The sequence below is a fragment of the Suillus fuscotomentosus genome (genome assembly GCF_016647785.1).
Source record: "Suillus fuscotomentosus strain FC203 chromosome Unknown F5891scaffold_114, whole genome shotgun sequence".
Taxonomy (NCBI): domain Eukaryota; kingdom Fungi; phylum Basidiomycota; class Agaricomycetes; order Boletales; family Suillaceae; genus Suillus; species Suillus fuscotomentosus.
Genome location: NW_024539626.1, coordinates 100,198 through 125,773, shown reverse-complemented (window position 1 = coordinate 125,773; position 25,576 = coordinate 100,198). Strand labels below are relative to the sequence as shown.

The 25,576-nt window shown below is 49.1% G+C and overlaps 5 protein-coding genes across 5 annotated transcripts; 2 read left to right on the top strand and 3 right to left on the bottom strand.

Moving 5' to 3' along the window:
• Positions 1-4,439: 4,439 nt before the first annotated feature.
• F5891DRAFT_986354 (uncharacterized protein) lies at positions 4,440-6,757 on the top strand (the record flags this gene model as incomplete). Its single annotated transcript, XM_041377752.1, has 9 exons — positions 4,440-4,657; positions 4,719-4,901; positions 4,964-5,094; positions 5,154-5,279; positions 5,339-5,674; positions 5,725-5,856; positions 5,909-6,225; positions 6,280-6,318; positions 6,374-6,757. The coding sequence occupies 9 exons, from the start codon at positions 4,440-4,442 to the stop codon at positions 6,755-6,757; spliced, it is 1,866 nt and encodes a 621-aa protein (XP_041218485.1).
• A 6,582-nt stretch (positions 6,758-13,339) lies between these two features.
• F5891DRAFT_1197098 (uncharacterized protein) lies at positions 13,340-14,287 on the bottom strand (the record flags this gene model as incomplete). Its single annotated transcript, XM_041368431.1, has 4 exons — positions 13,340-13,509; positions 13,559-13,655; positions 13,707-13,898; positions 13,958-14,287. 4 exons carry the CDS (start codon positions 14,285-14,287, stop codon positions 13,340-13,342), a joined length of 789 nt encoding a protein of 262 aa, XP_041218484.1.
• Positions 14,288-17,245: 2,958 nt separating this feature from the next.
• Positions 17,246-19,567, top strand: F5891DRAFT_1197095 (uncharacterized protein; the record flags this gene model as incomplete). Its single annotated transcript, XM_041368430.1, has 9 exons — positions 17,246-17,463; positions 17,525-17,704; positions 17,762-17,892; positions 17,951-18,076; positions 18,136-18,474; positions 18,525-18,656; positions 18,708-19,024; positions 19,078-19,116; positions 19,172-19,567. 9 exons carry the CDS (start codon positions 17,246-17,248, stop codon positions 19,565-19,567), a joined length of 1,878 nt encoding a protein of 625 aa, XP_041218483.1.
• A 1,438-nt stretch (positions 19,568-21,005) lies between these two features.
• Positions 21,006-22,659, bottom strand: F5891DRAFT_1176639 (uncharacterized protein; the record flags this gene model as incomplete). Its single annotated transcript, XM_041365768.1, has 4 exons — positions 22,526-22,659; positions 22,484-22,504; positions 22,142-22,414; positions 21,006-22,085 (listed from the first exon to the last, which is right to left on the bottom strand). Coding segments are annotated over exons 1-4 (1,386 nt in total), but the record flags the coding sequence as incomplete, so codon positions are not given.
• A 581-nt stretch (positions 22,660-23,240) lies between these two features.
• Positions 23,241-24,762, bottom strand: F5891DRAFT_963740 (Metallo-dependent hydrolase; the record flags this gene model as incomplete). Its single annotated transcript, XM_041376040.1, has 5 exons — positions 23,241-23,393; positions 23,454-23,529; positions 23,581-23,656; positions 23,879-24,029; positions 24,085-24,762. 5 exons carry the CDS (start codon positions 24,760-24,762, stop codon positions 23,241-23,243), a joined length of 1,134 nt encoding a protein of 377 aa, XP_041218481.1.
• Between the last annotated feature and the right edge of the window lie 814 nt (positions 24,763-25,576).

The following is a 25,576-nucleotide window of genomic DNA, read 5'->3' as shown; positions in this document are numbered from 1 at the left end:
AAATGTTACCATGGGGTATACCCATGCTAATCCCTACTCCCTACTCCCTACTCCCTACTTCCTACTCCTGTCTCCTGTCTCCCGTCTCCCGTCTCCTGTCTCCTGTCTCCTGTCTCCCGTCTCCTGTCTCCTGTCTCCCATCTCCCGTCTCCCGTCTCCCGTCTCCTGTCTCCTGTCTCCTGTCTCCTGTCTCCTGTCTCCTGTCTCCTGTCTCCCGTCTCCCGTCTCCCATCTCCCGTCTCCTGTCTCCTGTCTCCCGTCTCCCGTCTCCCGTCTCCCGTCTCCCGTCTCCCATCTCCCGTCTCCTGTCTCCTGTCTCCTGTCTCCCGTCTCCCGTCTCCCGTCTCCCGTCTCCCGTCTCCCGTCTCCCGTCTCCCGTCTCCCGTCTCCCGTCTCCCGTCTCCCGTCTCCCGTCTCTGTTCTCTCAGTCTCCCATCTCCTGTCTCCTGTTCTCCCATTTCCCCATTTTCCTGTCATCGCATTCTCTGGTTTTTGAGTCTACATTGTCTTTGTCTCCTTTTTTTATTTGAATCTTATCTCCTGTCACCACATTTGTTATCTCCCTGTCTGTAATTGTATCATATGTTGTTCCATTTATGTACATATACAGTCACTACTAATAATTGCAGTAGGCAAAACACTCAAATCCTGTTGTCCCCCTGCTCAAACACATTATTTAATGCCATGTACACATACAGTTACCAATGTTGTTGCGCAACATTCCCAATGGGTGACGTTGTTTGAGTCGCCGCTCGAAATATACATGAAAACCACGCGAGTTTCCAAATCGAGGTTAAGCGAGGTAAGCGAAAACCACATGGCCTTTGGCGAAATACGCGAAATACGCGCAAACCACGCGAGCGCGCGAAAGTTCCCGAAACCGTTCTACTTTAGGTCCAGTTTGGACAATGACTCCGGGTTCAAAATTTCTGGCTCAAACCGCACGTGATGACCTGACTGCGTTAATAAGCATCTATTATCTAATAAAACAAAAGATACTCTAGTATCATCACAATGTCTGATAAATCAAGCGGCGGCTCTTTGCATTCCTTACGTTCCCGGGGTACTATAGATGTGACATCAGCTGCTGCATCTTGCGGAACGACCAGGAAGGCTCCTGCGGTGTGGACGAAGGCAGAAGAAACCACCTTTCTTGAGTTCCTTCTGCAGGCCCTTCCTGCATCAGGCGATGGGGGCTTCAAGGCGCCCACCTTCAATCAAGCATATGCGCACCTCAAGATAAAACACCCGCATCAAAGGGGCGCAGAAAAGGTTGGCACAGTTTGCAAAAATAAGTGGACATCGGTATGTTTCCAGTGAACTTTCAGCCGCCAGCAAATCAATGACATATATTTTTATAGTTAAAGAAAGCATACCAAAGTGTTGTTGAAATTAAGTGTACTTCTGGTTTTACTTGGAGTGATGATCATGGAGCGGGTATCACGGACAAAAAGGATGACATATGGGCACGCTTTATAAAGGTACGTCATCGCAAATAGACTGCATGCATACCCCTCTACTGATATTGTTTTCAGTCGCATCCTCACGCGAGGCCCTTCATGATGAAGGGCTTCGACCACTTCGATATCATGCAGCAGTTGATGCCAAGCAAGTCGAAAGGCTCTCACGTCTTCCGACCTACCACCGCCACCAATGCCACCACACCATCCTCCATCCCCACAGCCACAGACAACACACTTCCAGGGCCGCCACCATCCTCAGTGGGCCTGCCACCATCCTCAGTGGACCCGCCACCATCCTCAGTGTACCCGCCGTCATCCTCAGTGTACCCGCCACCATCCTCAGTGTACCCGCCACCATCCTCAGTGGACCCTCCATCTACCTTTCTCGCTCCTTCCACGGAAGGGTCTACCTCTGCCGGTGGCTCGGCATGGACAAGTATAAGCCGGGGAAAGCGAAAACGCAGCGCGCTTTCGCCTGCGTCAGCTGCAGGCTCTCAGAAACGAGGCCGGCCACCATCTGCCACACTATTGGCACAGCAGGAGGGCACCGAAACGATGAAAAGCCTCGTAGAAGTAGTACGTGAGATGCAGAAGACTCTTGTATTAGCGCCGGCGCTGCCGCCAGTGCAGCCACAGCCTCAGCCTTCCACGCATGTTGGAAGCGCCATTTCCCTCCTCAATAAATATACAGACCTCACGAGCAAAGAGCGCTTGGGCATTGCCAACTTTCTAGCTGAACACGAGAACCAGGCGATCATTTTCTACTCGTTGGATGAGGTGACGAGGCTTGAGTGGTTGGAAGAGAAGCGAGTCCTTTGTGGTGGTGCACCACGGCGATCAATTGACTCACAAGAATATATGATTGTATCGTAGCGGCGTACAGATCATTTCGTAGTACAAAATTCATGTATTACCTACAACTATGGCAATGGGAGTCCCCTTCGTGCATGTTCTGCGAGATAGTCAGTCCACATTGCTTGCGCGATTCCGTCCCTACGAGCATCTGCGCGTCTGCGCTCAGCAGCATCCGCCGGTCCCTCTGAATGTGCGCCAGATCCAACACCATCATCCTCTGCTAGATCGTGCCCGTACTCGAGGGCAAGATCAAATATATCACCGTTGTTTCTTCGCATGAAGTTGTGAATGGCGCAAAGCGCCGCTGGGATCCGGGACTGGATGTCCATGGAGTATTCAGGCGCGCATATTAAGATGCGCCATTGTCGTTTCATGACGCCGAATATCCGCTCGATGATGTTGCGAAGTGCAGCGTGTCGCAAGTTGAACAACTCTTTCGGGTCTTTAGGCCTAGAAAAAAATTAATAGACAGACTGACAAAAGAAAAAAGGAGCTCACGCGAGATTAGCTTGACGCCATTCCTTCAGGTGGTAGCGGACACCTCGATAAGGCACGAGAAGTGCGTCGCATGTACCAAAGCCAGCATCGGCTAGAAGATACTTGTCTTTGGGCACACGCAAATCATGAGAGCATGCATCGTTCCAAAGGGAAGCATCGGCAACTGAGCCGTCCCACCCTGTGAGTGAGTAAATGAAAAAGAAGTCGAGGTCGCAGATAAACAAGCAGTTCTGCGATAAAAAGCCTTTCCTGTTGCGCAGGACAACATGGTCTTCAAGCGGCGCAAAAACGTGGATGTGGGTGCCGTCAACAGCACCGATACAGTGGTCGAAGAATCGGAATCGAGGGTCAGCGTGAATTGCCACAGAAAGTGGGGTGTTTTGGTCCGGGAAGCGGACGTTCAAGGTGTAGAAGGGAGCCGATGAAAAGAACATGAGTAGGTGTTTAAAATATCTGCAGAAATCAGCACAACTTGAACAATAGTTATATCAAAAGTTAGGCACTTACCTTGTAATCGTATCGGGAGAGCGCTGGAACCTTTCTCCGACGTGGCGAGACGAAAGTCCAGTAACACACGTGTAGAGAAAAATGCCGAGTTGCTCTGACACGCTTACCCCATTCCGGGACTGGACAAAGCCGTGTCGGTTAAGAACCGCTAACAGCTCATCGAAAATTTGAAGGTCGACGCCGAAATTGTGTCTGATCCTGTCTGGATGACCACTGATCAGTTCATATACCCATGCTTGCCCAGTAAGTATGGATGTGTGGTAAGGAATTCTTTCAGCGCGGGATAAGAATAAAAGATGGTATAGATGTGTGACCTGGGCGACCACAATGGTGATGATAATGACCACGATTTTGTGTCGTCGATCGTGTTGCATTTGCGCTTCAATATCCATGGCAGTGATGGATATGACACGCATATATATGCCGATTATCTATCTATATACTTACACGCCATCTGGACCTATCACGTGCAATCATCACGTGCAGTTTGAATCAGAAATTTCGAACCCGGAGTCGTTGTCCAAACTGGACCTTACTTCTTAGATATGTTCCGATACCTTGTTCGGGTGCCTGGACAGTGGACACCGCCGCATGGACACTCCAGTGGCTGTCCTGTTGGTTTGTGCACAGCGAGTATTTATTGTGATTATGATCTTGTATCACTGTAGCTAAACTGTACAATAAATGTGCGATAGTAGTCAGTGCGAGCTGAGGAAGGTTGTTGAAAGCAGCAAACTCCGGAGTCCACGTTCTGCCCGAAGTGACATTATCGGATCTTGCTCGAGCGTTTATCGACATGAAATAACGTAGCCTAGCGCCCTTTTGGTTTGTCCAAAATAAACGGCGGCAAGACGAAATCCTGATCTGAAAGTGGCTAAATTCAGCTTACAGTAATCGGGTTGTCCACCACAAAGTTTATGCTCCAATATTATGATGACACGATCCGTCCCATACGTGAGTACTAGTACTTGCACGTGTTCCCCCCATCATATAATAATGCATCCTCACGGACCTCACCCCTTCTTCTGTAACTTGAGTAGCTCTGACAGTCAGTTTGATTTTTACTAGAATTCTGTACAATTCGCACTCCTTCCAAAAACCCACACTCCTTCTATGATGCCTCCAGTGCACACACGCCTTAGGCTATTGCATACCGCTATCATCAGTATTCAGGTTATTATCCTCGCATTTGGATATGGATTTCTGGGCGCAGTTCTCTATTATGGTTACCTTCCTCCACCTGATCGGGTCAGCAACTTATGGAAGCATTACCCTCAAGAGTTGACCATGGTAGTCACATTAATAGCAACTGTCCTTTCGGTGACTACTGCTATGTCTGTATACTTTTCTACTCTCTCCAACTTATCACTTACAAAGAGATGAACAATCCCTTAGGGTTTTCACGGTTTCAGTCAAGGATGCATTGAGACATCGGATATCATCGCGGCCCATCTCTCTCGTTCAGCTAAGCGCCGGTGTCGCTTTGGCGAAGGGCTCCATCATATTGAGACCTGAGCACTTACAACTGACCACCATGACGCTGTTCGCCTTTGGTATCCTGAGACTTTTGACAGCTGGGTAACTCGTTTGTTGAGATCATTGTACTATTGCTGTGTTGTCTAATCTAAGTGCCGATATAGGTGGACGACTCTCCTGACACCGACCTACTTCCTATGGCCAATTGAGATGCGAGGATCCGAACTTGATATTACTGGAACCGCGTTTTCCACCTTGCTCTTCCAAGAATTTCAAAAGCAGGGTCTCACTACCAGTGCGTATCTCTACTTTTCCCATTGTTTAATCTGTTTCATCTAAAACGAACAACCAAAGTCCAAGACAATTCTTTCGAGATTCTCAACATCGGCGGAATGCTAAGCGGAGTCTCTGCTGCAGGATATACCTTCGGTCTTCCTGGCACATTTAATTTCAATGGTGCAAAATATAATGTGTCCACTCGTAAGTTCAGACTCTAACGTCGCTTGAAGCTGTTTTACGATGATGTGTTGTGTACCTAGAGGGGATTGTGCCCGTCATTGAGGATTTTTCCGGTTCGGACGGAGTTCCGAGTGCCAACGGCACTCGTCTCGGCTTTTCAGGTGGAAACGTCACAGTCAACACAGAACAGATACCGGGAAAACACACCAGCGTGTCTATTCCTCTAGGTTTCAGCAGGAACTATTCAATGTTGCAGCAGGGGTTAACAGCTGATGTCAGCTGCCAGCCAATTGGGAGTCAAACGCAGTACGTTTGGAACACGGGTAACTCCTCCGTTATCTATGCCAACCCAGCTGCTCTGAACAACTCCATCACTGGTCTTCGCTTGTGGAATATAACTGCAAACTGCGGTACCAGTGAGTTTCAACCACATATATCTTGCCTGTGATTTACTGTCAGCTCCTAGATACACCCACGACGCAGGAATATGTGACCATGGTGGATGCAAGTGGAAATCCGAGCGTGTCAGGGACTGGCTTTCTTCCTTCCGTTGTGTGCCCGGGGCCTACGGATCTGACTCAAACTTATACAAGCTTTAGTGAGCCATTGAAGTATGCGTTTGTAGTCGCTGACCGATTCCGTTCCTACAGCGATTCTTTCACAAGGATTTTACAAGTATGGATTCCTCAATCCAAGCGTGTGCGAGGTGACTCCACTGTTGACTACAGTCCGCGCCAAATATTCCAATGACCTCATTTCTTCCGAGGTCATTTCATCGATCCCTTTCCGACCAGAGAATGAACAACTACTAACTTTTGTCGTGGGAGTTGCCATGTTTCAGTCGATCAACTCGCAGGGGCTTGCGAGCAGCGCAATCGGAGACACTCTGTACTCCATCTATTCCTCGACAACTAACACATCTATCGACGACAATCTTGGAAATCAAACGCAGGTTTACAAAGAACTGGTGAGTATTTATGTTGCGAGGTCTTTGCCCACGTTAAGTTTATGCCTTCGTTAGGAGGAGTATTGGCGTGGCGTTGTTGAATTTTCTGCCACGGTGAGCGTTCCGATCCCTTAGTTCCAATCGAGATCGACTCAGCATTGCTTGGCAGTTCCTTCGCTCCGGGTTTATGGTTGTTGGTAGCTTCCCCGATAACACCATCCCGGAGGACCTCTCCTCCCCAGTCAATGGAACAATGTATATATCGACGATAGGTTGGACTCAGCAGTCGGCGACATATCTTCTCGCCATCATTCCCATCACCATCATCACCATCCTCACAGTCGCCTGCGCTTTGTATAGTATTTTGCAGCCTGAGAAAAAGGACACGGGCAAGAGGCCTTTCGATGCGTCGAACCCTCTTCATCTCATTATGGCATCTGCTGCCGGGGGTATGGAACTCCAATATTTCGACGACAATGGGATTACCACCAACGAGGGCATGATGGTGAAGCTACAGGACAACGATGCGCAGAAAATGTTTGTGAAAGCGTAGGTCGTATGATTTCAAGTACCATTGTGTCATGGCAGTTGTCTTTTCTTACTCCTATACCCATTCTTACTGTCCGATTGTAACCGTGGTGCTGCTGCCTATTCGTTCCGATTCTGTCAAACTTCCTCACTACGCTCATTTACTTGTTGTCTTACACTCATTCAATCTGATACCCACATGTTTGTATTTATGTAATTTGTCAGGTCGTTCGTCATCGTCAGCCCTCTCTCTGAACGTTCTCCTCATCTACCGTCATATAATCAATGAACCACTCAGTTCTTCATCACTATCGCGTTTAACTTTTCATGGCTGCAACTTTATCGTATTCTGCTTTGTCATTGACTTCGCCTTTGCTCGTGCCTCCCGTTTCGCTGGTCTTGTCGGATCGAGAGCGTCCTGATGACGTGACGTCTGTCGTGTCCGGTTTCTCGACTTCGACGAGCAGTTCGTGATCAGTATTTGGCCGGACGTTCCAAATTGCCCGTTACTGCCGCTCCTACTTTACGGCACGTCGTACAGAATTTTCCATACATGACTAGGACTGTTGGAGTACGAGGCCGAGAGATCCGACGCCAGGGGGAGATCAGAGTCGAGAGAGTCCGAAGGATCCGAGTGATAAGGGGAGAATGGTTCGAGCGCGCGCCAAAACGGATGAAGACGAGCGACGTATGACGTCGGCTCGCGTCCTACTTTATTTTTCAGTCTCTCATTCATATGTTCCAGTACCTGACCAACTTACTATAAGATTACCAGCAGTACCGCATGTGCATCTCAGTTTTCGTTCGAGACAACTGAGATGTACGTGCCAAAAAGTCCCTAGAGTTTACGACGCGTCTAATGTTAGTTATAGCTTGTCTTTGTCGTTCTAGGTAGACGCACCGTTATAGAGTTTTCGTTCGAGACAACTGAGATCTTGTCTTTGTCGTTCTAGTTCTAGACTCCTCGTGACCCTCTCGCTCGTAACGAACACCTTTAGGTTATGAGCCCTGCCTCCATCATGGAACCTACGCTCCCCGGTACAAACTCCAGCCTGTTCAATATCCCGAAGCTCGCAGAAGACGGCTCAAATTGGATTACTTACAAAGAATGAACGCTAACGGCTATTGGAGCCCGAGGTTTGATGTGATATACCGATGGACGCGTCTGCGAACCTATTCCCTTCGTCATCGATCCGAACACCAAGGCCGTAAAGAAGCCTGACGGTTCGACGCAGACGCAGACTGAAATAGACGAGCTTGATAAGAAGATCGACGAGTACCACCAGAAAAACTCACTCGTAAAGCAGCAGATATTCAGCACGATCACCGATCGGCTGTTACTGCGCAGTCCAGAAGCTTGGGGAGGCATCCGAGATCTGGAATGAGATTTGTCAGATTCACGAGGGTAAGACTGAACTCGTGCAAATAGACTTACGGCGTCGGTTGCAAGAGACACGCTGTGAGGAAGGAGGCGACATCAAGGGCCATTTTGCAGAGCTCATAAGGCTCCGCGAGTCGCTGGCAGGAATGGGCGCGGCTATCGTCAATAACGACTTCCACGCCATTATTCTAGGCTCGCTCCCGGAGTCGTACCGGCCCCTCCTATCGTCCATCAGCGCAGCAGCTAGGATAACTAAGAGTCCCCTCACCTCCTACGAGTTAATCAGCATCATCACAGAAGAGTACGAGCATCGCCTACTCACCGAACGCCGTCCCAACAAGAAGGGAGCTTCAGGCTCCGCCCTATCTGCTAGAGAAGCTAAGGGGAAGGGCAGAGCGTCAGCTGGCACCCCCAAAACGAATCCGGAGGTCACCTGTTTCAATTGCGACAGGAAGGGCCACTATAAAATGGACTGCTGGCGTCCGGGGGTGGTAAGGAAGGGCAAGGCCCTAACCAGCAGAAAAGGAAGGCCGAGAAAGCGCCCAAGCAGGCTGCTAACTCGGCCACACAGCCAGAAGCCCACGACGACCAATATGCCTTCGTTATGTCAGATTTGGCGAGCGTGGCAGGCGAGCTGAACGTACCTGTCGAAAAACGAGGCGCAATCGTAGATTCGGGCGCGACCTCTCATTTTTGCCCTGATAGGGCGAAGTTCACGAACTTCGTGAGCATCCCTCCCCAAGACGTTTGCACAGCTGACGGTTCGAGCTTGAGTGCGATTGGCCGTGGAGACGTGCACCTGGAGCTACCGCTCGGTGAGAAACGCACAAAGGTCACATTAAAGAACGCACTGTATGCACCGAAAATGGCCTTTACGCTAATTTCCACGAATCATATCGCAGCGGCTGGCCTAGCCGTGCTGTTCGAGGGCAGGATGTGCAAGCTCCTGTCGAAAGGGCCAGACCGGAAGGTCATTGCAGAGATCCCCCAGGTTGAAGGCCTGTATAGTGTCGCAGGAGGACAACAACGTCAGCATCATGCCAACATCGCAAAAGGCAAGCTTACCGTCAGCAGCACCCACAAAGTACTGGGCCACGTGTCCCAGACTGCAGCCGCTGATGCGATCTGGAAGGGCCTAGTCACCGGCCTAGAACTGGATGAGGCATCGAAAGCCGAATTTTGCGAAGCCTGTGTGCAAGCTAAGTCAACGAGGAAGCCTTTCCCAGAGGAGAGCACGAGCCACGCACTTACCTATGGTGAGCTCGTGCACACTGATCTATGGGGCCCTGCCCAAATGGCAAGCATCGCCGGGTGCCTGTACTACGTCACGTTCACGGACGACTACAGCCGGCAGACTAAAGTTCAGTTCCTCAAATTGAAGAGCGAGGCACTTACAGCGTTTAAAGCCTATGAAGCCTGGTTGGCACGTCAGATGCCGGGAGTTAGGCTGCGCAAGGTCCGTTCGGACAGAGGGGGAGAATATCTCAGCGCCGAATTCGACCTGTACCTCCGTCAGCAGGGTATCGAGCGTCAGTTAACTGTCCACGACTCACCTCAGCAGAACGGCGTGGCCGAACGCCTGAACCGGACCCTTGTTGAGCATGCTAGGGCCATGCTGATAGGGAGAGATCTCCCTAAGTACCTGTGGGCAGAGGCGGTCAACTACGCAACTTGGTTAAAAAACCGCTTACCGTCACGGTTGACACCCGGCACAACGCCATATGAGCTCGTACGGAAGGCCAAACCGGACTTGTCGCGAGCCCATGAGTTCGGGGCGAAAGTCTTCGTCCACGTGCTGGATGCTGGGAAGTTGGAGCCGAAGGCGGAGGAGGCGATCTTTGTGGGGGTAGATGCTGAAAGCAAGGGTTATAGGGTGTACTGGCCGGGGAAACGCCGTGTATCGGTGGAGAGGAACCTCACCTTTGCACCGGCAGAGATCCTGGTAGATGCACTGGACGAGGGGGAGCCTACTGCTGTTAACGAACATAACAGCGGCAACGGTAATAATAACTCACCTCATAGCGTCCAGCCCATCACCACTACCACGCAGCAGCAACCTCAACCATCTACTCCTCCAAGGACGACGAGGGCCAGACCTCCTCCGGGCTACTATGCTAGCCTGAACGAAGGCAGCAATGCAGCGGCCATAGCGATGGAGAACCTCTTGGAAGCGTCAGAGGTAGATTTATTGGATGAAGAAACTCACCTTCACCTTGCCTTGGCAGTCGCCCAACCGGAGCCCACCTTGCAACAGGCGTTAAACGGACCGGATGGAGTAGAGTGGCAAGAAGCTGTTGATTACGAGATAAGTCAGCTTGAGAAGTTGGGGACGTGGGAAGTAGTAGACTTACCTCGCGGCGCTAACCTCATCCCCTGCCATTTCGTTTTGGCAACGAAACATGGACCCGACGGCGAAAAACTCAAACTGCGGGCACGACTAGTTGCCAACGGCCAGAAGCAGCAGTTCGGTGTCGACTACTTTGACACGTTCGCGCCCACAGCCAACATGAGCACCATACGCGCTGTATTGACGATGGCGGCTCAGAACGACTGGGAAATCCACCAAGTCGACATAAAAAGTGCGTACCTCTATGCCAGTATCCAGGAGGAGATTTACATGTGCGCGCCACCCGGCTACCTCACGGAGAGTCAGCAAGGAAAAGTGTTGCGGCTGCAAAGGAGCTTACCTGGTTTGAAGCAGGCCGGTTTTGAGTGGGCTGAGGAGTTAGCAGGAGTCTTTGCAAAGATAGGTTTCGCCCGGTCCAAGGTGGACCAGGCAGTCTACTACAGACGCGCACCGGACGAGCACGTCATCATCACCATCTCAGTGGACGACATGGCTGTTACTGCCAACCGGACCTCCCACATCACCCGCTTCAAGTCCCAGCTCCATAAATTCTTCGAAATCATGGACCTGGGCGAGCTAAACTGGCTGTTAGGGCTAAAGGTAACGCGAGACCGTGGTGCACGTACCTTGACACTCTCCCAGAAAGCCTATGTGGACACGATCGTCGAGCGCTTCTACATGGGAGACGCTAAGAGTGCGCAAACGCCGATGGAACCTACACTCACCTTGTCCGTTGACCAGGGACCTGCCACGGTGCAGGAGATCCAGGCCATGCGCGATGTGCCGTATCAGCGAGCCATTGGCTCGCTGATGTACACAGCCACTAGCACCAGGCCGGACATAGCGTTCCCCGTCGCGACGTTGTCGCAATTCATGCGCAACCCCGGTAGGCCTCACTGGGAGGCCACCAAGAGGGCGCTACGCTACCTTAAGGGCACAGGAGACTTCGAGCTGACGCTTGGTTCGATGGACGGAGGTCTTGAAGCCTTCGTGGACGCGGACTGGGCGTCACAACCCCACCGGCACTCTATGTCTGGGTACGTAGTCCTTTTGAACGGAGGTCCCATTGCATGGAGTGCCCGGAAGCAACCACTGATCGTGCTATCCACGGCAGAGGCTGAGTATATCGCCCTGACCAGTGTGATACGCGAATTACTTTACCTTAGGTTGCTCCTCGGGGAGTTATATGACCCCGTCCCCAATCCTATCCCCGTGTTCTGCGACAACCAGGCTACCATCGCATTAGCGTCCAACGGCAAGTTCCAATCACGCACAAAACACATAGACCTTCGATACCATTTCGTCCGCTCCCACGTCAAGAACGGCACCTTCAAGCTATTCTACTGCCCCTCCGAGGACAACATGGCCGATGCCTTTACAAAGGCCCTGCCGAGACCGCGACTCCAGAAGTTGCGAACGATGATGAGCGTGGCTTGCGCTCGAGGGGGAGTGTTGGAGTACGAGGCCGAGAGATCCGACGCCAGGGGGAGATCAGAGTCGAGAGAGTCCGAAGGATCCGAGTGATAAGGGGAGAATGGTTCGAGCGCGCGCCAAAACGGATGAAGACGAGCGACGTATGACGTCGGCTCGCGTCCTACTTTATTTTTCAGTCTCTCATTCATATGTTCCAGTACCTGACCAACTTACTATAAGATTACCAGCAGTACTGCATGTGCATCTCAGTTTTCGTTCGAGACAACTGAGATGTACGTGCCAAAAAGTCCCTAGAGTTTACGACGCGTCTAACGTTAGTTATAGCTTGTCTTTGTCGTTCTAGGTAGACGCACCGTTATAGAGTTTTCGTTCGAGACAACTGAGATCTTGTCTTTGTCGTTCTAGTTCTAGACTCCTCGTGACCCTCTCGCTCGTAACGAACGCCTTTAAGGACCTGACGATTATGCCACTATCGTCCACGCACATTTCATTCACGTTCAGACATCCGGATGGGAAGGAAATTCCCGTACCCGTGCTAAAACGGGCGATTAACAAAGATTGCACCTGACGGAATGTAGGTTGACCATAGCAAAGAGTGACAGTGCAACCATTGAGAATAACCATTGGGCATTCCCGGAATAAAGCAGTGCGCTGCTACTCAGAATGATTTCGTGGATATTCCTCTGCAGAGGTGCCACCGCTGACGAGCGGACGACTGCACTTGTTTGATCATCTCTTCGATATCCTTAGTCGCAGCTCGCTCGGAAAATTTCTTTGCATCGATCGAAAAAGGTATCTGCACTTTCGCTTCCTCGAACTCAGTGCTATCTGAGACAAAGCACAAAAAATAACCCTCTTTGAGACTACAGAACTCCTTCCCTCAGTGACTCTGACGCGCCAGAAGGATCGACAGAGGCGATCAAGGAGCTGGCGATGAAGATAACCGAGATAGGAAGCAATGATTCCAATCGACTGTGACGGGTCAATGTTCATGTTCGGCACTGTGAGGAAACCGACGTTCACACCTAACATGACGGTTGACTAGAAACGGCAATCGAATTGTGTTGAACAAAGGATAACTAATAATGTGCTATGAAATATATATAAAATGAACACGATAATGAATCGAATGTCTATGAAACAGAAAAGGGTGAGGCGGTTGAGTCCAAAAGAATGTAGATCCAGAGCGGGAATGAGTGTGGATGTGTTTGAGCTTGAGATTGAGAGAGGGTAGGTGTGAAGAGAAGGCGCCGCAGCACTCAGCTGGACACGTGGTGACGGAAACATCCGCAAGCACCCGTTTCCGGCACCGTGCTAATTATTGTAGATTTGTAGAAGGAACGACACCACTGAATGTCCAATTGGACGGATCGATAGTTACTAGAAAACCTGCCAGTACTCTTGCGGAACCTCTAGCAACGGATGCTCAAGGGACGCCCTCTTCCTTAGGTCTTTCGCCACTCTTGAATAACACGGAAGCATAGGTCCGAAAAATGGTAGTAGAATGGCGAACCCAGAATCGACACCAAATGACAAATAGCAAGGAAAGCGAATGTTATGCTCACATAAAGCCGGACAGTTTCGGAGCCAGACGCGAACCCCGTGAGCACGATGGCTGATGATGAGCTGTGTAAGTAGCGACCAATACGAGGTGAACTGCCCACCTATGAGTAAAAGTATCACTGATATGGTAAAGATAATGATTGGCACTGTCAAACTCAGAAGGTGCCAGAATATTCTCCAGCGCGCCTCCATTATGACCTGCGGTGAGGTCAACTCTGACCTGCCGCCCCAAAAATGGACGATACGTACTTTTGCAGCACTACGTTGTTGAAAAATAATTCCAGCGGCGGATACCTTCAGCTGGAACAATAGCCCAAACAACGAAAAGACAAGTGACTCCGCCAAACAAGCGTAGGATGCATTAGATGTGTAATTGACATCTTTCGCAAGTGGTGGACTTGAGGAGATAAAAACTGCCACAGTGGCAAGCACGAGTCCTTGCTGCGCAAGAACACATCAATACGATCTATTTGAATGAATGACGCCCATCATCGACTTACCACTGTGCTCACTTGATTGAGCTGGGTCAGATATCGACCATGCAAAATTTCCCAGTTATCTCCTTCCTTCAAGAGGGCATGCAACCAGCGCAGATCGCTGCGCCAAGTGAATATGAAGCAGCACATCTTGAAGATATGACGCAAAATAAAGGATTTTGGGGGTTCCCACAGGGGTGGGAATTTGTCCAAACAGTTCTCACTTGAGGGAGTGCCCGGTTGTGAGGACTGTGAGGGTGCACTGGGAACCTGAGTATTCTCACTGGAGCTGGACATGGGCGGCGGTAAGATGGTATCCAAGGCAGCCTCAGGATTCTCACTTGAGTTGGACATGTGAGCAGTGGCAAGGTGGTAACCGACCTATCTGACTGACGAATAATTGCGAGAATATATAGGCAATGGAAGGGGGTATGTTTGTAAGCGCTATAGCGCTAAGAGCTAGTTCGGCAACTCGATATTTTCGATATTTTTCAATATTTGCTTTGGCATGTTTGCGAAAATGTTCACCGGCATCGTTCCGAGATGTCGGAGCTCGAACCTTGCTTCTCTCCTACTGTACATATTATCAATGGATGTATACCCTCATCTAACCCTAGAGCGGCGTAAGAGGCTTTTTGCTGGTGCGGTCGCGATCACTGCGATCTGTGCACAGTACACTACTCTTCTCATGGCCCAACCTGAAGTCAATGCTCCCCCTAAGTCCAAGGCGATTCGGAGCTTGAATTTGAGCTTATCAACAAGATCAGTGATAATGAGGGTAGGGTATATACCTTGATGGATCCCCAACCACTGGGGTTCGCGATGGAGCGCCAACGCCTAGCAGCGCTCATGACGAATCCTCGGCCAGAGGTCCGGGAACGACTCCTCAAATGCATGGTACTCGTAATCAGCATCGTTGTTGCTTCTACGCACGGCATCCTACAATCAATATATCCCAAAGATCCCGAGCCCTATCACACTTCAGCGCTAACTGGGCAAGACTGGGTGATCGAGTTGCTCACTGGTCACCCAGAGCGCATCAGGTGTGAGCTTGGCATGCGCGCCAATGCATTTGTGGAGCTTATCTCCGAGCTTCGCACCATGGGCCATTCAGACTCCAAGTTTGTGTCCCTCGAGGAACAACTTGCGATTTTTCTTTACACCTCTGTGACTGGCCTATCAATCAGGCATGTTGCGGAGAGATTTCAACGCTCGAACGAAACGATTTCACGGTGAGTTTATTTTATTTTATTTCAAGTGACAGTATCTAATAGTATGTAGTTATTTCCGCAAGATGCTTATCATCTTCACGTCGGACCCGTTCTATTCAAGATACGTGCGCTTTCCAGATGGTTCGGTCCCCCGCAAAATTCGGAAGAACCCCAAATGGTGGCCCTTTTTCAAGGACGCTATTGGGGCGATCGACGGCAGTCACATCCACGTCACGCCTAAGGCCATCGAACGTCCGGTGTATCGTAATCGCAAGGGCTTCGAGTGGAGCTAGTGATGGACGTAGAGGTGGCGGCAGTGCTTAATGGGCCTGCAGAAGCGGGAACAGCAGCAGCGCTTGGAGCAGCAGGAACAGCAGCAGCGCTTGGAGCAGCAGGAACAGCAGCAGTGCTTGATGGGCCAGCAGCATCCGCAAGATCGTTATCAGCATTGGTGGTGGAGGGAGCAGCGCCACCTGGACGGAAGACGTGCCGCCCTCTAGCGCCGCCCAATGGGATGATGGTCTGCATTTTTTCATAATGCTCCCATCCCCTGTTGCGGAAAGGACGCATGAGGTTATTTGCCTGACAAAAGTCAGCGCTCAAATCAATATGACGAAGAGGGGACATACCTTGACATACGATGTCCATACAGCCGCAGCCGCAGTTCCTTCAATCCCAGCTCCAGTCTCATTGTCCCAGTGGACCCCTGTCTGGTTGCGGTACTTCTCGATAGCATGAAATATGTTTTTAAGCTAGATGAGACTCGTCAGCTTAGATCAGATGAGATCAAATAGGGCTTACTGATGTCCACTTGTTTCGAGTTGATTTCGCTGTCTTCAGTGGACCTGCGCGAGTGGATTGAAGCGCCTCATGATTGTTGATGAACTCTGCAGCAGAGCCAAGAACCTGCTGCTTGAAGTTGCCTGCCCCTTCAGCCTCTGAGCGATGATCATAGAGATAGTCTACAAGGGTAACAGTCTCGACATCATTCCACTGCGCTGGTGGGGCCTTGGAGTGAGGGGGAGCATTGACTTCAGGTTGGGCCATGAGAAGAGTAGTGTACTGTGCACAGATCGCAGTGATCGCGACCGCACCAGCAAAAAGCCTCTTACGCCGCTCTAGGGTTAGATGAGGGTATACATCCATTGATAATATGTACAGTAGGAGAGAAGCAAGGTTCGAGCTCCGACATCTCGGAACGATGCCGGTGAACATTTTCGCAAACATGCCAAAGCAAATATTGAAAAATATCGAAAATATCGAGTTGCCGAACTAGCTCTAAAGTATGGGCAACGGGCATGTTACGTACTGTCCAAGCAAGGAGCGCTGAACGTGACATAGAAAGTCCCACACCCTGTCGCCAATTGAAGGTTAGCAGAAGCGCCGGCGCCATTTTCCTGGAAAGAACAGAACTCGCGCGCTGAACTGAACATTCTAGAATGTGAATCTGATCGAAATTATAATTGATATACAAAGTGAGTGGAAGGGGATGGAAGAAATATACACTGGAAAGGCATGCTGTGTATATTCAGAGGCAGTGATAAGATTCTCAAAAAAAGAAAATAAGCACGTATCGTAAAAGAGGATGAATGAAGCGAATAGAACCCTTTCGTCTTATGTCATCACGGCAAACACCCTAATACATATGCACCAGTGATCACAATATTGTTGCATCCGAACACTAATCAAAATCGGACCTGCTGAGAGCCTAAAGAAGTATCATCCAGCGTCTCTCTTCCAGTTCCGTATTTCATAGGTCCATTCACTGGGAATATGTATTTTCAAAGAGGTTTTCCAGAGATAAACAACTGTTACCTCATTTCGGAATCGATCAAGGCTCCGAATTCGTATTTGAGTATAATCCCTGAATCAGACCTTGTCCGGTACAATAACATGTGTCGCATTTACTACATACTAGGTTCCTCATGCAATCTGCAAACGTACGTACTTGCATCTCACGCACACTCATCATATTAAATGCCTTCAATGAATCCTCGCTCCCAATCCCTCACATACTTCCCTTCCCTTCTTTTTCACCTTCAACGTTTGTCGGTTCGATCTTTATCAGGGTCGATTCTGCACCACCCACACTCCTTCTATGATGTCTCCTGTGGCCGCACGCTTCAGGCTACTGCATACCGCTATCATTAGTAGCCAGGCAATTATCCTGGTATTTGGGTATACATTTCTTGGTACAGTTCTCTATTATGATTACCTCTCTCTACCCGATCAAGTCAGCAACTTATGGAGCCATTACCCCGGAGAGTTGACCATGATAGCCACATTGATAGCAACTGTGCTTTCAGTCACTACCGCTGCGTCTGTATACCTCTTTACTCCCCATAGTTTTCCATTCACATAGGGATAAACATTTTCCTAGTGCTTTCACGTTTTCGATCAAGGAGGCATTGAGGCATCGGATATTGCAGCCCATCTCTCTCGTTCAGCTAAGCGCCGGTGTCGCTTTGGCGAAGGGCTCCATCATGTTGAGACCTGAGCACTTACGACTGACCACCATGACGCTGTTCGCCTTTGGTGTCCTGAGACTTTTGACAGCTGGGTAACTCATTACTGAGAGCAACTTTCGCTGTGTTGTCTAATTTAAGTGCTGATACAGGTGGACGACTCTCCTGACACCGACTTACTTTCTATGGCCAGTTGAGATGCGAGGATCCGAACTTGACATTACTGGATCTGCGTTTTCCACCTTGCTCTTCCAAGAATTTCAAATTCAGGGTCTCACTGCCCGTGCGTATCTCCGCTTTCCCAGTGGTTCGTACATTTTTTCTAAAACGAACAACCAAAGTCCAAGACAATTCTTTCGAGATTCTCGACATCGGCGGAATGTTAAGCGGAGTCTCTGCTGCAGGATATAACTATGGTCTTCCTGGCACGTTTAATTTCAATGGCGCAAAATATAATGTATCTACTCGTAAGTTCAGGTCCTCGCATCACCTGAAGCTGTTTTGTGATGATGTGTCGTGTGCCTAGAGGGAATTGTGCCCGCCATCGAGGATTATTCAGGTTCAGATGGAATTCCAAGTGCTAATGGCACTCGTCTCGGCTTTTCTGGCGGAAACGTCACAGTCAACTTAGGACCGATACCGGGAGAACACACCAGCGTGTCCATTCCCCAAGGCTTCAGTAGAAATTATTCGATGTGGCAGCAGGGGTTAACAGCCAATGTCAGCTGCCGGCCCATTGACCCGAGTCAAACGCAGTATGGTTGGAACACGGCCAACTCCTCCCTCGTCTATGCCAACTCGGCTGCTTCGAACGACTCCATCACTGGTCTTCGCCTGTGGAATATAAGTGCAAACTGCGGTGCCAGTGAGTTCCGACCGCATACATCTTACCGGTGATTTACTGTTAGCTCCTAGATACGTCCATGACGCAGGAATATGTGACCATGGCGGATGCAAATGGAAATGCAAACGTGTTAAGGAATGGCTTTCTTCCTTCCGTTGTGTGCCCGGGGCCTACGGATCTGAATCAAACTTATACAAGCTTCAGTGAGCATTAAAGCACGCGTCTGTAGCCTTTGACCGATTCTGTTCCTATAGCGATTATCTCACAAGGATTTTTCAAATATAGGTTCCTTGACGCAAGCGTGTGCGAGGTGACTCCGCTGTTGACCACAGTCCGCGCCAACTATTCCAGTGACCTAATTTCTTCCGAGGTCATTTCATCCACCCCTTTTCAACCAGAGAATGAACAACTTCTGTCGTTCGTCATTGGAACTGCCAAGTTTCAGTCAATCAGCTCACAGGGGCTTACGAGCAGCGCAATCGGAGATACTCTGTACACCGTCTATTCCTCAACAACTAATACATCTATCGACGACAATCTTGGAAATCAAACGCAGGTTTACAAAGAGCTGGTGAGTTTTGTGTCGCAAGGTCTTTGCCCACGTTAAGTTTATGCCTTTGTTAGGAGGAATATTGGCGTGGCGTTGTTGAGTTTTCTGCCACGGTGAGTGTTCTGATCCCTTAGGTCCAATCGAAATTGACTCAGCATGGTTCGGCAGTTCCTCCGCTCTGGGTTTATGGTTGTGGGTAGCTTCCCCGATAATACCATCCCGGACAACCTCTCCTCCCCAATCAATGGAACAATGTACATATCGACGATAGGTTGGACTCGGGGGTCGATGATATCTCTTCTCGCTATCCTTCCCATCACCATCATAACCATCCTCACAGTCGCCTGCACTTTGTATAGTATCTTGCATGCTGAGAAAAAGAACATTGGCAATAGGATCAACTTCAATGCGTCGAACCCCCTTCATCTCATTATGGCAGCTGCTGCCGGGGGTCTGACACTCCAAGATTTCGACGACGACGGAATTATCGCCAACGAGGGCATGAAGGTGACCCTACAGGACAACGGTGCGCAGAGAATGTTTGTAGAAGATAAGGTCGTATGATTGCAGGTACCATTGTGCCATGGCAGTTGTCCTTTCATACCCGTATGCCCAATCTTACTCCTGTCTGATTGTAACGGTGGCGCTGTCGCCTATTCATTCCGATTTTATCAAACCTCCTTACCACGCTCCTTTCCTTGTTATTCTACACTCACTTGATGTTGCTACAGGCCAAGTACTTTGCTCCCCATCCTTCACCTTTCCCCCTATTCCCGCGTCTGCCCGATATTCATTGTTTCGTGGGCCTTAAATACAGTCGTTTTACATTAGTGTGTTTTGAACCTCCGAATTGTCTTCTATATTGTACATGCCACTTGTCTTCGAGCCTTGCACGCCACAAGGACACCCCTTCGGTCGGCTCCTGGACGATATAGTGTTTATAGTAGCAACTCAGGAAATAGAATAATGTCTTTTCACCCTCAACAATGCTGTGTACAAATGACCGTGAGCATTGAGCAAAGTGAGTCGAGCGACATACATTAAATGTAGTTGCATACGCGGGTCGCAGAGGAAACTGTCTTCGATCTACTGTCTGTAACGGACGGTTTGGGTGTTAATGTGGGGGATGCAGTGGCTTTCAAATGTATTGAGGAGTTGGACTTTGATAAACCGACGATGCAGCGCAACCACACCCACGCACACGTTTCAGGAAGTCAATGGTGTCGTCGAAGTTGATGGTCTAAGTGCGAGATTCTAGCGATTTCCAGAACGGTCTAGTTCTCCAATGTGATCCACGAAAGCCGTGAATTGAGGGTCATCAGTGTTACACTGCATGTTTGGTCATAGCGTTGATGACTTCACTGATCGATCCGATCGATCATGGGTCGCCAGAGTTGTTGCCGAGCTTTAAACTTGGTGCCAGTTGTGGGGTGCTGTAGGACATCTTTGGGGCGTATACAGATATTTTAACGTCGTTCAGTTAGCAAAGTGCTTACATACCAAAAGACCCCTAATTTTCCCTTGTCAAAAAGAAGGTTGATGCTTACGGTGAGCTTGTGGCACTGGTGATGAAGCAACACGATTGGTGGAGATGTGAACGCCAATATAGCTGTTATATCTGCCGATAAAATTTCACTCGAAGTTATCTCGCGCCGATGAGATGAGATGCTTAAAGACATGATATGATAGTCAGGCTAGCAGTCAACTTATTACAGAGATGCCGTACGCGACATCGCATGAGTTCTAATGGAAGGTTTTTAGGTCTTTCAAACAGGTAAAGACATTGATGTTACTCTAGGTACGTACATGAAACGTTCCGTGTTTCATATCAAAACAGCCGACATGCGTAGCATAACGATCAGGTGAGGATATGGCGACCAAGAACCGCAGATGCTTTGAAAGATTCAAGATGCCTCTGGACCTCAAAGCAGACACCGGCAGAGGGGCGCTCGTACCCTGCCGGGAAAATTCGATCGACAGAAGGGAGCACCGAGAAAATAATGCGGGCTACAGCTTCAGCATCCGACAGGGCAGAGGAGGTCAAGTTCAAATTTCGTAGGGAGGTATGAAGGAACAGCTCGGCTGTAGGATCGATATTGATATTGACGGCATCCAATGGTATGTCCAGCGTATGCAAGCGGGGGCATTGGTGGAGCGCTGTAAATAATCCGTGGAATGTAACAGTAGGTATCGCCCGTGGATCAATGAATTGCAACATTCGGATGTGCGGCCAACTCGACATGGCTTCCAAAAGTAGGTCGTCGTCAAGGTTTATGCAGCAATAAGGAAATTTGAACCGCAGGGTTCGCAATTGCATGAAACAAAGGGATTGTCTGATGGGCGTTGAGGAGCTGCCCAAGAGGTCCTGAAGTTCTCGATCACCACGTTCAGAGGAGATGGTGATGTGTGAAAGAGTTTTGTGCTGTGACAGTGCATGAAAGAGCGGCTCAATATCTGCCCAAGGCAAATTAAAGACATCCATCTCGAATTGGTTTAGCGAAGGGAATTCTAGGTGTTGCATAACTGTGATGGTGTATGCGGCTCTCCTGGTATAGAAATACAGTCTCGTGACATTGAGGAAAGGTGCTAAATTGACATTACGCGACCCCAATGAACAACGGTCGTCCCAAATTTCTAGCGTAAGAAGGGTGGGGAGGTTGGAAAGGTATTCCCATGTTGTCCAATCGAGTGGTGGGCAAGCCAGAGTCACAAGTCGCTGGCACAAACGGATACTGTCATACAGCACTCGCCCATCTGCTGCTGTGTTTTCAAAGGAGGATTTGATGGACAAGTCCTCCAAAGCAGCACAGCAGATTGGAACAGATTTCAAATCCGGATGAACAACTGGTAGTGTACAACAACGCAGCATAGGTGACAGGAAGAGATGCAAGTATCTAGTCAGATTTCGATCCGTTGATAGCGACAACAATCTCGGAAACATGCATGTCTCGATCGGGAGGGCTGAAAGAAGGTGAAAGTAGTCGTCATGTAATATTCTCAATGAGCGAACACGAGGGGCGTGATGCAGGAATTGAGTGACTTCGTGCTCAGATAATGGCTCGATGACTTCAAAGCAGAGGTGCTGCGTTTGGGTGCTTGGTGAGTGAATGAGATAACATGAACATAATCCGCACTGACCCTTGAAGCACGGCCGCGACGATACACGATTGGATGTAGCCTCGTTACGCAGCCCAGCAGTGGTTCTATTCCATCCAACTCAGCCCAAAGCAAATCCATTGCAGGCTCATAAAAAGGTTTGCATGTCCTAGCAAGCGCTGCAAAGGATTTCCGCGCCAATGATATCTCGCGATACGACAATATTGACGCATATGGGTCCAGGACTTTATTCACATGCATGAATACCTCCAGGAGAATTTCGGAAACAAGTAAAGCGCGATGCATCAGTGTAGGCTAGAACAACGAGAGAGTCTGCTCTACATTTAGTATGTGTTGTAGGTACGTGTACAAAAATAAACATACCTCAGTGAGTAAGAACAAACGCTGAGGAAAAGACAAACATACTGTGCACGCCATTAATATGATGTGGGACGGAATGATGCGGTGGCTGAGTGACGATGGTGGATCACTATATAGTACCAAGAAGCAAAGAAGAATAACGGAAAGGTAACAGTATATCTCTATATGCGTCAACAATCAGTTCTACGTCGATGGAATAGTGCTTTGACGATTATCAAGGACAAGTGCACCAAACAGACACAAACAACCTTTTAATTGAAAGAATATTCAAGTTAAATTAACCGTTAACGAAGACGTAACTAGGGCCATACGCTGGAGATAAATCGATAACGGGCAGACGAGGGATCTAAATGTCGCATTCTACTTCATGGCAACTGTGCAGTTGCATTATTGATTCATTGATTCCAATAGAGAGAAAAAAGGAAAAAATAAAAATAATTTATTCATTACTAGAACATCGAAACTTCAAACAATTCACGTGCGGAACGATCATGCATCAAAACATATAATTTTTCGCTTCTCTTACTGACGGGCGCATCAAGAGAAATGATAGGCTCATCTATGACCTGGTGAAGCAAATCCCCCAGAAATTGAAAGTCAAAGGCCGGTGGCACTTCTGTTTTATTTCGCAGGTATCCCCCAGGTAATTTGTTTTACAGGTCGGGCTATCAGCTGTCCTGCTCTGTGACACGACCAGTTTTCTAGAGTCAGGATCCATCCCCATCCAAATTCGATGTCATACCCAATATTGAAATGTAGTTCAATCACGAGGTCTCAGAAATGCAGCATCCATGCCCATCCGTGCGATTCTAGCTACATCATCTCTGCTCAAGCCAAGGCCTAGCGGAGGCTGTGCCAGAAGCAAAGAGTACTCTCCAAGACAAGACGTCCTGAAAGGGAGTGCGTCGTCGGTCTGTTGATGATGTAAAACGTCAGACGAAAGAGCATATCACGCGTAAGATGGCGTGCTTACACAAATGGTGATGGGATGGTTATTCTTCAGATAATAGCGAATATGATGCGCGTCGAGGGATGCGACAGTTTTACATCTAAAAGAAGGATTAGATTTCATAGTTCGTAGAATTAATGCATGATCCTACAGAAGATTAGAGCTCAGGCATATCTCGATGCATGGCTTGTACTGTCCGTTCGTACGCGCGTTATTGGGCGACTCCGCTTGTTTGATCATCTCTTCAATATCCTTAATCGCAGCTCGCTCGGAAAATTTCTCTGCGTCCGCCCAAAAAGACATCTGTACTTTCGCTTCCTCGGACTCAGTGCTATCTGAAACGAAGCGCAGAAGATAACCCTCTTTGAGATTTTGGAATTTGGAGTGGAGAGGGTGAAGGGGATCTCTGAGTCCGGCTGGTGTGTGAGGGCTTGTCGTGCCCGTTGCACATTCAGACAAAGAGCCGCATTCTGTCCCAGGCTGCGGGATATCCTCAAAGAACAAAATCTTCAGTTCATCTGAAAGGAATGTCGCGTGTCCGAGTCGATCCGGACGACAACTAAGGAGTGCCAGAGAATCCTCGGTTGTATTATTTGTGCTCTACAAATCCGAATATCAGTATTGAGTCACATGCACCAGAGTGAACGTCAAAAACCTCCGCGATGTGCACGGTCAACCCAAGGCCGGCACCCTTTGCTCTTGCTAGGTGCTGAGTGAAGGATTGCATGTCGCCACTGCGTGGATCCCCACATACATCAATGCCTACAACTCTTCTGCATCTGTTCTTCATCTCGATGGCGAGACTGATGCATTCTTCAAGGTCCGAGTCACTCATGCGACGATCAACGGACACGATCAGGGCGGCCTGAGTAGCAGGATACATCTCTACTTCATCAAGCACGACCGTGAGGTACCTCTCTCGCGTCATGTGTGTCGTCGCGCGAGGTGTAGTCCGTAGTTCAAGGTACGTGCATTGAGGACTTTCCGCGCCATCACTGGTGGGGTTCAGAAACAACTGGAGGACTGCGCGAGTAGTTGTCAAGACTGCTTCCGGGGTTGATGTCAGAGTATAGATAGCGGGCATCAGAGAGAAAAAGTCAAATATGTCATTCAAGATGACTCCAGACTTGAGTTTCTCGATAATGTCTGCGACCTCAGTTGTCAGTGGACTAGAAGGCGAGTATTTCTGCGCAAGTTCCAGTATTGTTTTGATAGGTATAGATCCGTTGAGATGAGCATGGAGCTCTGCCTTGGGGAGTGACTGAAGGAAAATTACATCGTCAGGGCATAGCGATGCCAGAGCAGCAGCTGCAGGGCCTGCAATTTCTGACATTTGCAAGAGATGACTGAGGGATGGCTATCGCCCAATAGCGAGAAACTCAGAAAAACATCCAGATTCCAAAGAATGGAAAGACGGGCAGACTCGATGGGGTAATCCTGTCCCAGCCGTTCCACTTGATCAGAAGACAAGAGAATTTGAAAGGTACTTTGAAATTGTGAGAGAGAATTTACATTATACCGCAACAAATGGAAACTGTTAAGACGCGGTGCTGTATACGAGTTGTCTGGGGAATAGTGTATGAGTGACTTGGTACCGGTACGTACTACGAATAGCCGATAAACTCTGTTTTGAAGTGTTGACTCGGATGTTTTCTAATTTATGGACCTCTTCGATGTCTTCCTCCCAAAAGTTAACAGTGATCGACTGCTCCTCCTGCCCATCTACAGACATGCTCATCACCTCCACCATCATATACCCACTGATCATACGAATATCTAAGCATCAATTGCAACCGTAGCCCAACTTCGGCGCAAGCAGGTCCGAGTCCTTTCCACCTCTACCATTCATCATCAACCAACCGTAGGTCGCTCCATCGATGTCCGCCAAAAGACACGTTATTGTTTCCCGTGACTGGGAGTACAAATATGTTGGGCTTGCTTCTCCAAAGGAGGGCTGTCACGGTACCCGCTGATCCAGCTGTCGTGCGCGCAGTTTAGGCATGACACACGGATGGGACAACAGGCGGATGTATCTAGTACCGAGAACATCACGACTTGCACTTTTTGATCTTTTGTAGCAAGGTACCAGTCCCTCCACATCCAGCTTGTGCAGTCTCAATCAACCTCCCCTTCTGAGACTTCTTCTG